The following is a 10,927-nucleotide window of genomic DNA, read 5'->3' as shown; positions in this document are numbered from 1 at the left end:
TAAATACAGCTTCTAATGCTTATCTAAGAATTTGGTACTACAAAACCTTATCTCAGATTTTGGTTCAACAAAACCCTATCTCAGAATTACGTTGAATAACATTGTATGTCCAAAGTGATCTTTCAGGATATACGACGTTTTTGTACGAAATTCTTAAGATGAGGTTTTGTTGAACCAAAATCTGAAATAGTATATTGGTGCTCTCAGCCGACGATATAAAGCAAAAGTTAAAATATAAACTCATTCAGAATCAATTCCGTATCGCACTTAACGATACACACCAGAGTGTAGACATGATTGCAATACTTGGGAACAGAAATGATAGTAATATTAATAGTATCGAACAAAAAATTCAAAGGTTTTATTACTACTTCTGTGGTAAGAAACCAATTTGGTTTTGCTGTATTATCACGCTGTAGCTATAGCAGTGCTACAGCGATACTGGCAATGCACAAATATTCTAGGATCGTCGATGATATGTGTATAAATAATTATCTTAATGTAACATTTTTCTTCTTTTTTACATGCGCATATGTGGCTACAGATATGCATCATGTAATTCTTCCACCATGATTAGTATACATACCTATAAGTAGGTATAGGTATAATAAGAGGGTACTCGTAAATCATTTCTGTAAGGTGAAAAGCTTTCTTTTCTACCCGTTCAATCATACATAAAATTGTCCTACACGTGATCGAACTACACCTAATTCGAATCACAATGGTTTTGGATAGCGAAGAAATTATACGACAATTCGTAGCATCTGTAGTAATGGTTTAAAAAAATAGCGAACTTATTCTAACAACGTAAGAAAAAAATACGAAGTACGCCTAGGTAAACTCAGTATGGAACTGACAATGAGTCGAGTTGACAGTAGTATGACCGCCGAACCCACCTGGCCAGAGAAAATATTCGCCAAGGTTTGAACGTCTTTACATATCTTCAGTCAACGGTATATACGGCGCGATACTTGTGATTTGAGTTACTATTGGGAAATCTGCCGGGGGCGTGGCTTCTCCTTGCGGCAGAAGCAGTAACTATTCTAAAACGCATTTTTAAATCAGCTTTCGTGTTCTTATGTGAAAGTGTGTATTTATTTACAGTTATTAAACTCGAATTTTCAAAAAAAATTCAATAAAATATGAAAATTTCAATACAAGAAATTTGTGAGTTTGCAAATACTCCGCCTAGTCATAAAAATTTTATTGGTGGTGAAGATATACTTGATGCGGGACATCTAATGAAATTTGGCCTACAGCAATCAGATACTAGTTGTGATAATGAGTATAAAATAATTGCATTCTGTCTCCAAACTTCTCGTTTAAAAGATCCACCGCATGAAATTGTGGGTGCAATATCGCAACACTGGCTGCAATGAAAAATAAAATTTAATGTTTATTGTTTTTTATTTTTTCTGACAAATATTACACTACAAAAAATTTCATTTCATATTGATGATAAACAAATAATTATGAAATGAAATTCTATAGGTAATTACTTACATATTGGTATGAAGTCATTTTTGGTGAAATGTAATGAAAACACTTTTTTTGACTGTGTAACCTCATTCCCAATTTTCAATGCTTTTATCCAAGCTAATCGACGATCAATTACTTCATCTTCACCAAATTTATTTTTGATTACTACAAAACTAGAATTTGCCGAAGGAAAAGTGTAAAATCGAACTGTATTGTTCTTACTAGACTTGCTATTACACCCATACACGCAGCAGAAAGTTTTATATTTATTTTCTTGTGGTGGAAACTCCATGATTAAATTTTTTGATCAAATATTGAAATTTAAGATGTTTTTAAGTAATAACTAAGCTTACAGATAATAATTGATTACTTAATATTTAAAAAAAAGTTTAACACTTTTAAACTACATTTCTCACATATTATATTTGGTATCAGCAGTTTAAGCTTGACCTGCATAGAGTAGTTTATATTTGATCCGTCAGGTAGCGTATCTGAGTGGATGATTTCCCAATGTGCAGCTATGTGTGGTTCGGTCACGTAAAATGTTTCGTAGGATTTAACGTGTAGGAATGACGTATCCCGGCCTTTCAGAGAATAAATAATCCTGGAATAGAAATACGGTTTTACAAAGTAAGCTTTTGACAACGACATCTCAATATGCTTTCCATGTTATGAGAAGAAGTCGTGATGTCATGATTGCGTCACTTCAACTTCATAATTCATATCAGCAGTTGTAACTTCCTTACTCCATTTATGTCCTACATTCACTTCATGTAATCATATATCATACAATTCAAACTGCTGTACCTACTGGGCTACCAACGCCTACTGTTGAACAGCCGAACGCCTGCTCTTATTCGGCAAGGCGCTAATGTCAACGGTCGGCAACCAGGAATAGTTTTTCAAATATATTTAAAACGGAACTACCTAACAGTACTTTCAGTTTCATGAGGTATCTCGAATATGCCATTCCGCTCTTTGTAAATTATCTAATATGAGAAAGAATGTCAATTACACGTTTCTATTTGCTAGTAAATCGAAGAAATTGTTATAAAATAAATTTCCGTCGGTTAAGAAGGAGTACAGCATCGTGTATTTCTTCATGCAGCTTCTATCCGTTGAATTTTAATTTCTGCATAAAAATCAATGCACACACTTATTTTTTACCAAACTCTTCGTTTTTTGTATTGTGGTGAAGGGAATTCAACTTATGATATTTCCTCGTATTAGTGAGTAGCGAGCATCGTCTAACAGCGGTACGAGCATGCAACTGACGAGAAATTTTAAATCGGTAATTCGAATGACCCTTCTATAGGCTACATAGTATACAGTACTATACTATACTATACAGTAATATCCCTTTGGCTCTCAGTGTCCAGTGTGGCCGTTTTTTTGTTTTCGTTGACACTTGAAAATGTCAGGTTGGTGTCAGTTTTCGAAAAGAGTTTCACTCGCAGTTTACTGACGTTGCAAGTTACGATTTTCATTGTTAAAACTGAAACAATGAAGCAGTAAATGTTGACTGGTTACAATCGTAGTTGCGACATGGCATCCCGCAGGTGAGGCACGTTATGGTAATTACATAGAAAGGGGAAAAAAATACGCCACTCGTACTCGATGCTTTCAGTTGTGTGTCATTTTAAATATCCACTGGCTATAATTGTACCTGAATTAATCAACCTAAATTAAGATTTTCGGTTCGCGAAACATCTTTATTCTAATTTCATCAAATTACACCATTAACTATCGCATTTCGCAAGACTATATACGAATGATTAACCTAACTAACAATACGCATACTAACTTTAAGGCTAATGCATTGATGACGCGTAGCTGAATTATTTGTCAATAATTTCTCAATGCCTCGTTTACTCATGGTTAATTATGGTCAAGTAGGTGCTCAACGATGCCTATTTTGCAACCACATTCTGTCTTTGAGTCATTTCAATCACATTGAGATTAGTATTCATAACCTGAGATGGTAGGATACAAATTTTAATGTAAATATTACACTCGGACGTATACGGTACTTTTTCTATACCTGACTGTACATTGTAAACGCATCTCATTATTTACAAACAAACTGGCAAATACAAGCAAATTTCTTCTTCAATTAATCACACATTGTTCTACATTTTATTAATTTGCTAATATAATAATTGTAATACAGTTTATTGTCTGCAGTCAATAACTACGTCAGAGAATAAGTTATTCAAAATTAGATGAATACGCCGTAGAGTAACTCGTAGGCTCTATCATTGCAACTTCGTATAGTATTAGCATCCATTGGCCTTGAGTAATACCTTTTTTGTGCTGTGGAAGGAATCTGGATTAAATGAATATAGATTATTTTTCCATTGCAACCATCGATGACAGAGTGATGCAAGGCATGCAGTGATGCATCCACGCCTTAATTTGGCTCGAGGTTAATCGAGTAATATATATTCTGATAAGATACAGACGCTGTGTTTCTAACAAGCAGCTCTGACGGCCTTTCTCATCCTTTGTGAACTAAAATATTGATGTAATAAGAGAATTATTATATTACTCAAGCAAAGTACAGTCGTCGAAAGTTATATATCACTGCATTCGACAGATGGTTTCATCCCAATATATCAGGTTTGGAAGCGGAAAAATTGTTGATGGGACGTGGATATGACTGCTCTTTCTTAGCAAGGCCCAGTTCATCTAATCCTGCAAACTTCACACTGTCAGTGAGGTGAGTAAAAATATTCTTCTTCTTGTTATGAGACTGCTTTGACAATTTTTAAATGTGTATTCAAGTTTATGATCAGTAGCAGCATTTAACTTATTTGCTTGATATTTTATGTGCTTAGAAATTATTGTATGATATTATGTGTATGATGTGCAGTTATTTATAATTTCGAGTAATAATCAAATAACCAGACTAATATATTGAAATTGCTTTTACATCTACATGTCACATAAGTGTAGTAGTGTTAATAGCGTTCAAGCACCTTTCACTATTGGTGTTGATTGCCTTAAAAGAGCGGCATGATTTTTAGACGAAATGGGGAAGTGACCCATATCAAAATTCAGAATACAGGAGATTTTTACGATCTTTATGGTGGAGAAAAGTTTGCAACATTGTCCGAGCTTGTCCAGTACTATATGGAAAATGGTGGACAATTACGCGAGAAAAATGGAGAAGTGATTGAACTGCGATATCCTCTAAACTGCGCAGATCCAACTACTGAGAGGTATGTGTTATCCTTTTTACACATCTGTCAAACTTTTGATTTGACCTAGACTCAAGTTATTGATTGAACTTTCCATAGGTGGTTTCACGGACACCTGTCGGGAAAAGAAGCAGAACGATTGATGGTAGAACGTGGAAAAAACGGTTCATTTCTTGTGCGAGAATCTCAAAGCAAGCCGGGTGATTTTGTTTTGTCCGTGCGCACCGACGATCGCGTAACTCACGTCATGATACGTTCACAGGTCATTGTTGTTATATTCGTCTAACTCCTATGTCAGGGAACTGCAAATCTATCATATTTCCGATTCGTCAATGAGAGTTAACGAGCAAACTTAGTCTTCTTGGTCAATTGCTTTCTCTTAGTAGAGTTTACTTGCTGGTAGTTCCCAGCCCTATTCCATTTGTCAGTCGATTTGAGATATACTTACATACCTAAACTAGAGAAAAAAAAAACAACTAATCAATGTTGCAGGACAATGGATTTGACGTAGGCGGCGGTGATAAATTTGACAGTTTAAGCGATCTTATAGAACATTATAAACGCAATCCAATGGTAGAAACAAGTGGAACTGTTGTTCACCTACGGTAAGTGACTAGTGTTTCTTATTTTTTAGGATAAAACTATCGTTCTTATCTACATATACTAAGTGTAACTCTACTGATAATTCTATGCGACTTTCTTCTTTCAGGCAACCATTCAATGCAACTCGTATTAATGCAAGCGGAATTGAGAGCAGAGTACGACAGTTGCATAAAGAGAACGGGTGGTACAATGCTTCTGGGGGTTGCACTAATGGAACAGGAAATGGCGCGGGGGGTTCTGTCAAAGGAAAAGCTGGCTTTTGGGAAGAATTTGAGTCGTTGCAGCAACTTGAATGTGGTCATTTATTCTCTCGAAAGGAAGGTCAACGTCCAGAGAACCGAGCAAAAAATCGCTACAAGAATATATTACCTTGTAAGACTATTTTCTATTATAGTACGAGACCCTACAACCAAAATTTTGGTCTCGTAGCATCTCAGCCAAAACTGTTTAAAATCGATGGATTGTTTCACCCGGAACCCAAAAATGCAAATTTCAAGCATATTGCGTGCAGTCGCTGATCTGAGCGTATTTTCAAAATTGTCAAAAAATTTAATTGAACTGTATCGTAGCATCCAGTCTGAAAACTATTGGACATAAGAAATAAGTTGCCCAGATGAAGAAAAAATTAATATCAGACGAATTGAGGTAGAATTTAATTTTAATAGGCATTATAAGCAGTATTGAAAATGTCTGAAAACGGTATTATTGTAACCTGGGAAGCCATAAGAATGGTTCAAAACAGGATTGAACCGGCATGCTATGATACACTTGGGTTAGATTTGTTGACAGTCTTGAAAATGCAGCCAGGTCAGACAATATGAGCAGAATGTCTAAAAACCGAAATTTTAGTAATGAAATAACAAAATCTGTGTACATTTTCAAGATTAGATAGGATGTGATAATATCCTTTATGTTTATTTAAAATTTTTTTGATAGTAGAAATAGTCCCCCATGAAGCTGCTAGGCCTTCTGAGCGTTACTACCCGCCTAGTCAGATCTAGGGTCATCTAGTCTACCGAGATCTGTGGATTTAGTCGTGGGCCCTCGCACTATAATAATTTAATTCAATGTATATATGACAATTATTAGATTGCAACTTTGAAACTGAAAATGTCTATGAAGATGGTGACCAAGTCACATAGTCTAAATTTCAAATATTACTAACATATTTTTACTTATAACTCTTTCAGTTGATCACACAAGAGTACGCTTAAAAGATGTGGATCCTAATACTCCAGGGGCTGACTACATCAATGCCAACTATATACGAGTATGTCGTTATATGTCATTGGTTTTTCCATTTCAATTTCATATTAATCAAAAATTCACTTACTGAAAAATCTAACCATAACTTGTAATTAAAATGTTTACTCTTTCACGTTTTATATAAATTTTGAAATGTAACGTAGACTGAAGAAGGTGATAATGCTGCATCCACTGGTGCTGGAGTGGGTGATGCTGGATCATCAACCAAATGTTATATAGCTACTCAAGGGTGCCTTCCTAATACTATTCAAGATTTCTGGCACATGGTATACCAAGAAAATACTCGTGTTATTGTGATGACAACAAAGGAAATGGAGAGGGGAAAGGTATTCAGAAATCAAATTCCAGAGCATAAGAAAATACGAATCCAAGTTTCTTGATTCTTATATAATCGTTTATATTTCAGAACAAGTGTGCTCGCTATTGGCCAGAGGAAGGTGAGCAAGCTGAATATGGAGAATGGAGAGTGCGCACTTTTGGTCATATATCAACAGCGGATTATACTCTTCGCGAGTTTCTCCTAAGTGGAGTCAAACCGCAGCATTCTGAACCCAGAAAAATTTACCATTACCACTTTCAAGTACATATTGATTTTCTTTTTATATTCATAATTTACATAATATTTGAATGCTTTAGCAACAATCTGTCTTGGTTAATGGTGACGTACGTTTGTCGATCTTTACATACGTTGTTAGATGTAACTAAAATTATCTGTGATCATGATAATAACAAGAATAATAATTAATAAACTATTATAATAATAAATAATAGACGAAAACGATTGGCAGGCGTGGCCGGATCATGGAGTCCCTTCGGACCCTGGCTGCGTCTTGAACTTTCTCCACGACGTGAATGCCAGACAAATTGCTGCGGCTGCTGTGCCTAGTAGCAATAATATTGGTGCTCCTGGAATCGGACCCATTCTTGTACACTGCAGTGCTGGTATCGGACGCACAGGCACTTTTATTGTCATCGACATGATCTTAGATCAAATCAAACGACATGGTAAATATCTTCATTATAGAGAATTCTCGGGATTATTTTACTGCAACACACTGGGCACAATTATCAAGAATATTTGCTCCTGTCTTCAAAATGAATGCCCCCCCCCCCAATATCTTTGTGAATTCAGCAGTTCTTCGTATAGTAGAATATGCAGATATACATGTATTTTTTTTTTAAGGACTGGAATGTGAAATCGACATCCAACGTACAATTCAAAAGGTGCGAAGCCAACGCTCAGGAATGGTTCAGACCGAAGCTCAGTACAAGTTTGTGTATCTAGCTGTTCTACACTACATTGAAACAGTTTCACAACGCATGTTGGCACAGCAGGTATTATTTTGATTTTTCAGTATCAATTGCATCGCCTTTACAAAAATATGTTACTTTTCTAAATGCATGCTAACAACATTGCAGAAAGCATCACAGTTGGGTCGTGAGTACACAAACATCCGATATTCCGATGAAACCAATGTTGCAGTAAGTAGTGGATCAGGAGATGCCTCATCTCCTACGCCAACTCTTGTTGCTTTCCCAACCCCGACGAATATCACACTTTCCACTACAGTCGGTTCGCTTAGGCCAAAGTAACTCGGCATGTTATTGGATCAGCCGCGAATGAACACTTTACAGACTGAGAGAAGAAATTACTTACTACTTTCTTTCAAGTGATATTGATATGCTCTTTTTCTCTGGTAACACGTAATATCGAGATAATTGCTTATGATCTTGAGTGTGTGCACAAAGAGCAGACTCACTTATTCCTTTTACAATTTTCAATTGGCGAAATGAGAGAAAGGGAATGAAGGTTAACTTGCTTACAGAGACGATATACGTTGTTTATCTGTCGTAACTAATTGCCCGTACATGAAATTATGCTATGTTGGGAAAAGTCAACGTTCTCTGTCCATTTATATTTATAATATGAAATAAAGACCCTATGGCAACTACTTCTGTTATTACTAAATTCCCGTCAGCATACATACTCAATATGGATTAGGGAATGAGTAATAGCTGTATAACTGGGCCAGTAGTCGAGTCAAGAATTTTGTTTTTATTTTCGGTGAAACGTCAAATGGAAAACAATTGAGCATAAAGAAGTTCTGATAATATTGACTTTAAATACTAATAATACGGATGTCATAGGTGACACAATATCGGCAATGACACTTATATACAGTTAAAATAAATAAAATTTTGTACAAATATACAACTTATTAGCGATAACATATGCGTACAGCGTAATGCAATACATCGAAGTTCTTCTCACGTGTGTGAACGTGAAAGGATATGTCATACTATATACGTAGCATGAAATTTCTGATACCACACTAATGCGTCAACGTATATTACTCATTAATGATTAGTCATATATCTCTGTTCCTATCGTATTTAAAATCCAATCCATATAATATGGAACGTTCGTGTAAACCCCGGGAGCCCCTTCTATTCCGCAATCTCTTGGTCCGAAACTAACCACCCCATAAAGAATGTTTCTTGGCTGCCTGTTGTATATCCCTAGAGCTTGAAGCGGACCGCCGCTATCTCCGGAACATGAATCGGACCGATTCGAGCCTCCGGCGCATATTTGTTTGTACGATATTCTTACGTTCCGCTCTCTGTACAATCTGGCACATACGTCGTTGGGAACGATTGGCAAAGTGACCTTCTGCAAAATTTCGCTTCGCGGGCCTGTATCTGTCGCACCCCAGCCCGTCACGATCATCTTTGAATGCAATGTCATCGTCGGAACGACGGGTAAACAAATTGGCCGCACATTTGCTGCGCTGAAATCCGCCTCCTCGTCTAACAGAATCAAAGCAATGTCATCGTTCTGTTGTACCCTCGAGTAATCCGGGTGCACCGCCACTCCCACTGCAGAAAAATCTTGATAATATTGAGCGCAGTTTATGTCCAACCCGTTGACGTCCGTTTCGCAATCCCTTTCCTTCGACAGATCGTGTTCCCCAAGCCGTACTCCGACCAGACGTAGATTCGCAGGTAGCGCCGTAACGCAATGAGCAGCGGTTAAAACGTGTTTCTTTGTAATCAGAGAACCGCCACAGCGAAACTCCGGAAGTACAGAGCCCGAGTCGTAGGCGATTAAAGCCATCCACGGGAATTCGAAGACGGTAGTTTTTGCACCACCGATAATTTTCGCCTCTGGTATAGGACCGCAAACGTCGTGCTCAAGCAGGCCGAGATTAGGATGATTGGTTACATCCGGCGGCGATGGAATCTCCTGCTGGTCAATCGGCCGATCGACGAGCGGTGGACTTGATGTGCTTGATGGGCTGGCTTCTTCATTCTCGCAACAAACCTTCGGGTCCATTTTTTCAAATCCGCAATGCGCTTCGTTCAACCTCTGTGAAACCTCGTACGATAATCTGTACGATTGTTTTAATAGTCTGAACAGTGATTGGCATCGTTTTATGTTAACACACAAGCCTTCCGTACCTCGTGGAGTGACGCATTCCTCTCGGGTCGAGTGACTTGGCGTAAGGTGATCTGGTCCCGATAATAAGGTGATAGATTCTAAAGGTAGCGAAATATCACTGCAGCAGACCTTAGGAGTCATTTTTTCAAACCCGCACAGCGATCGCTTTAGTATTTGCAAACCAGTACCGGTCACTGATGATTCTTGTCTCAGAATTGCGTACAGTGAAGGACATTCGTTGACATTAATACACCTGCCTTCATCGCCACCTCCCGTCCGGCAAGAGGTCTCTTTCGATAAGCCGATCATATTGTTCGAAATTAAGTTTGTTGGGGTGGGCAGCTTTTGAAGCGGGGAATCATCGTTATCGTCGAGATCACTACTGCAACATACCTTCGGATCGAGTTTTTCAAAGCCACAGTTAGATTTGTTTAATTGTTCTATCGCTAAGCTCGTGATCGAGAATGATTTCCGATTTCTTAAGAGATGCAGCAGAAACGGGCATTGCTTTATATTGACACAGGTCCCTCTTGTGCCCTTATATGTTAAGCATTTTTCCGAATCCACCGCGGAAATCCGTATCACTAAAAACGCAAATATCAAATGTAGCGGGTTCATTATTCACTGTTACTAATCGTCGCAGCGAGCACTGTTTTGACAAATCCGTTGCTGTACTAGTGAACTTCACATCACCTGGTACAGTTACTTATTTGTGTACGAACGTAAGTAGACACTGACCGACGATACTTTAACGGCCGTTTACATACTTATGTTTAATCCTTGACATTCTAAAAATAGATATTTATATTGTTCTGGGCAATAGGCTGACCACGTGATTACATTTTGAATTCTAGAAGTTACCGATTACATATTTATGCACTCGTATTGGTTTTAGATTGTATTTTAAGGAAATGCCGAGTTTGATATAGAAATTAATTGA

The 10,927-nt window shown here is 37.4% G+C and overlaps 2 protein-coding genes across 6 annotated transcripts; one reads left to right on the top strand and one right to left on the bottom strand.

The window, feature by feature from the left end:
- The first annotated feature begins 1,997 nt into the window (after positions 1 to 1,997).
- On the top strand, positions 1,998 to 8,500 carry LOC124181170 (tyrosine-protein phosphatase corkscrew). Of its 5 annotated transcripts, none has more exons than XM_046567473.1 (12): positions 1,998 to 2,109; positions 4,076 to 4,198; positions 4,506 to 4,700; positions 4,779 to 4,941; positions 5,172 to 5,284; positions 5,389 to 5,654; positions 6,473 to 6,552; positions 6,692 to 6,874; positions 6,955 to 7,128; positions 7,337 to 7,553; positions 7,732 to 7,883; positions 7,968 to 8,500. In XM_046567473.1, the coding sequence occupies exons 2-12, from the start codon at positions 4,122 to 4,124 to the stop codon at positions 8,139 to 8,141; spliced, it is 1,794 nt and encodes a 597-aa protein (XP_046423429.1). In that variant the 5' UTR covers positions 1,998 to 2,109; positions 4,076 to 4,121; the 3' UTR covers positions 8,142 to 8,500. The 5 variants fall into 5 exon arrangements, with proteins under 5 accessions (XP_046423429.1, XP_046423426.1, XP_046423430.1 ...); XM_046567470.1 differs by lacking the exon at positions 1,998 to 2,109 and adding an exon at positions 2,842 to 3,038; XM_046567474.1 differs by lacking the exon at positions 1,998 to 2,109 and adding an exon at positions 2,842 to 3,038 and having other exon boundaries at positions 4,489 to 4,700.
- On the bottom strand, positions 8,250 to 10,909 carry LOC124181172 (serine protease easter-like). The gene has a single exon (XM_046567477.1). It carries the CDS (start codon positions 10,603 to 10,605, stop codon positions 8,914 to 8,916), a length of 1,692 nt encoding a protein of 563 aa, XP_046423433.1. The 5' UTR covers positions 10,606 to 10,909; the 3' UTR covers positions 8,250 to 8,913.
- Positions 10,910 to 10,927: the final 18 nt, after the last annotated feature.

The sequence above is a fragment of the Neodiprion fabricii genome, chromosome 4, assembly GCF_021155785.1.
Source record: "Neodiprion fabricii isolate iyNeoFabr1 chromosome 4, iyNeoFabr1.1, whole genome shotgun sequence".
Lineage (NCBI taxonomy): Eukaryota > Metazoa > Arthropoda > Insecta > Hymenoptera > Diprionidae > Neodiprion > Neodiprion fabricii.
This window is presented reverse-complemented; position numbering and strand designations above follow the sequence as displayed.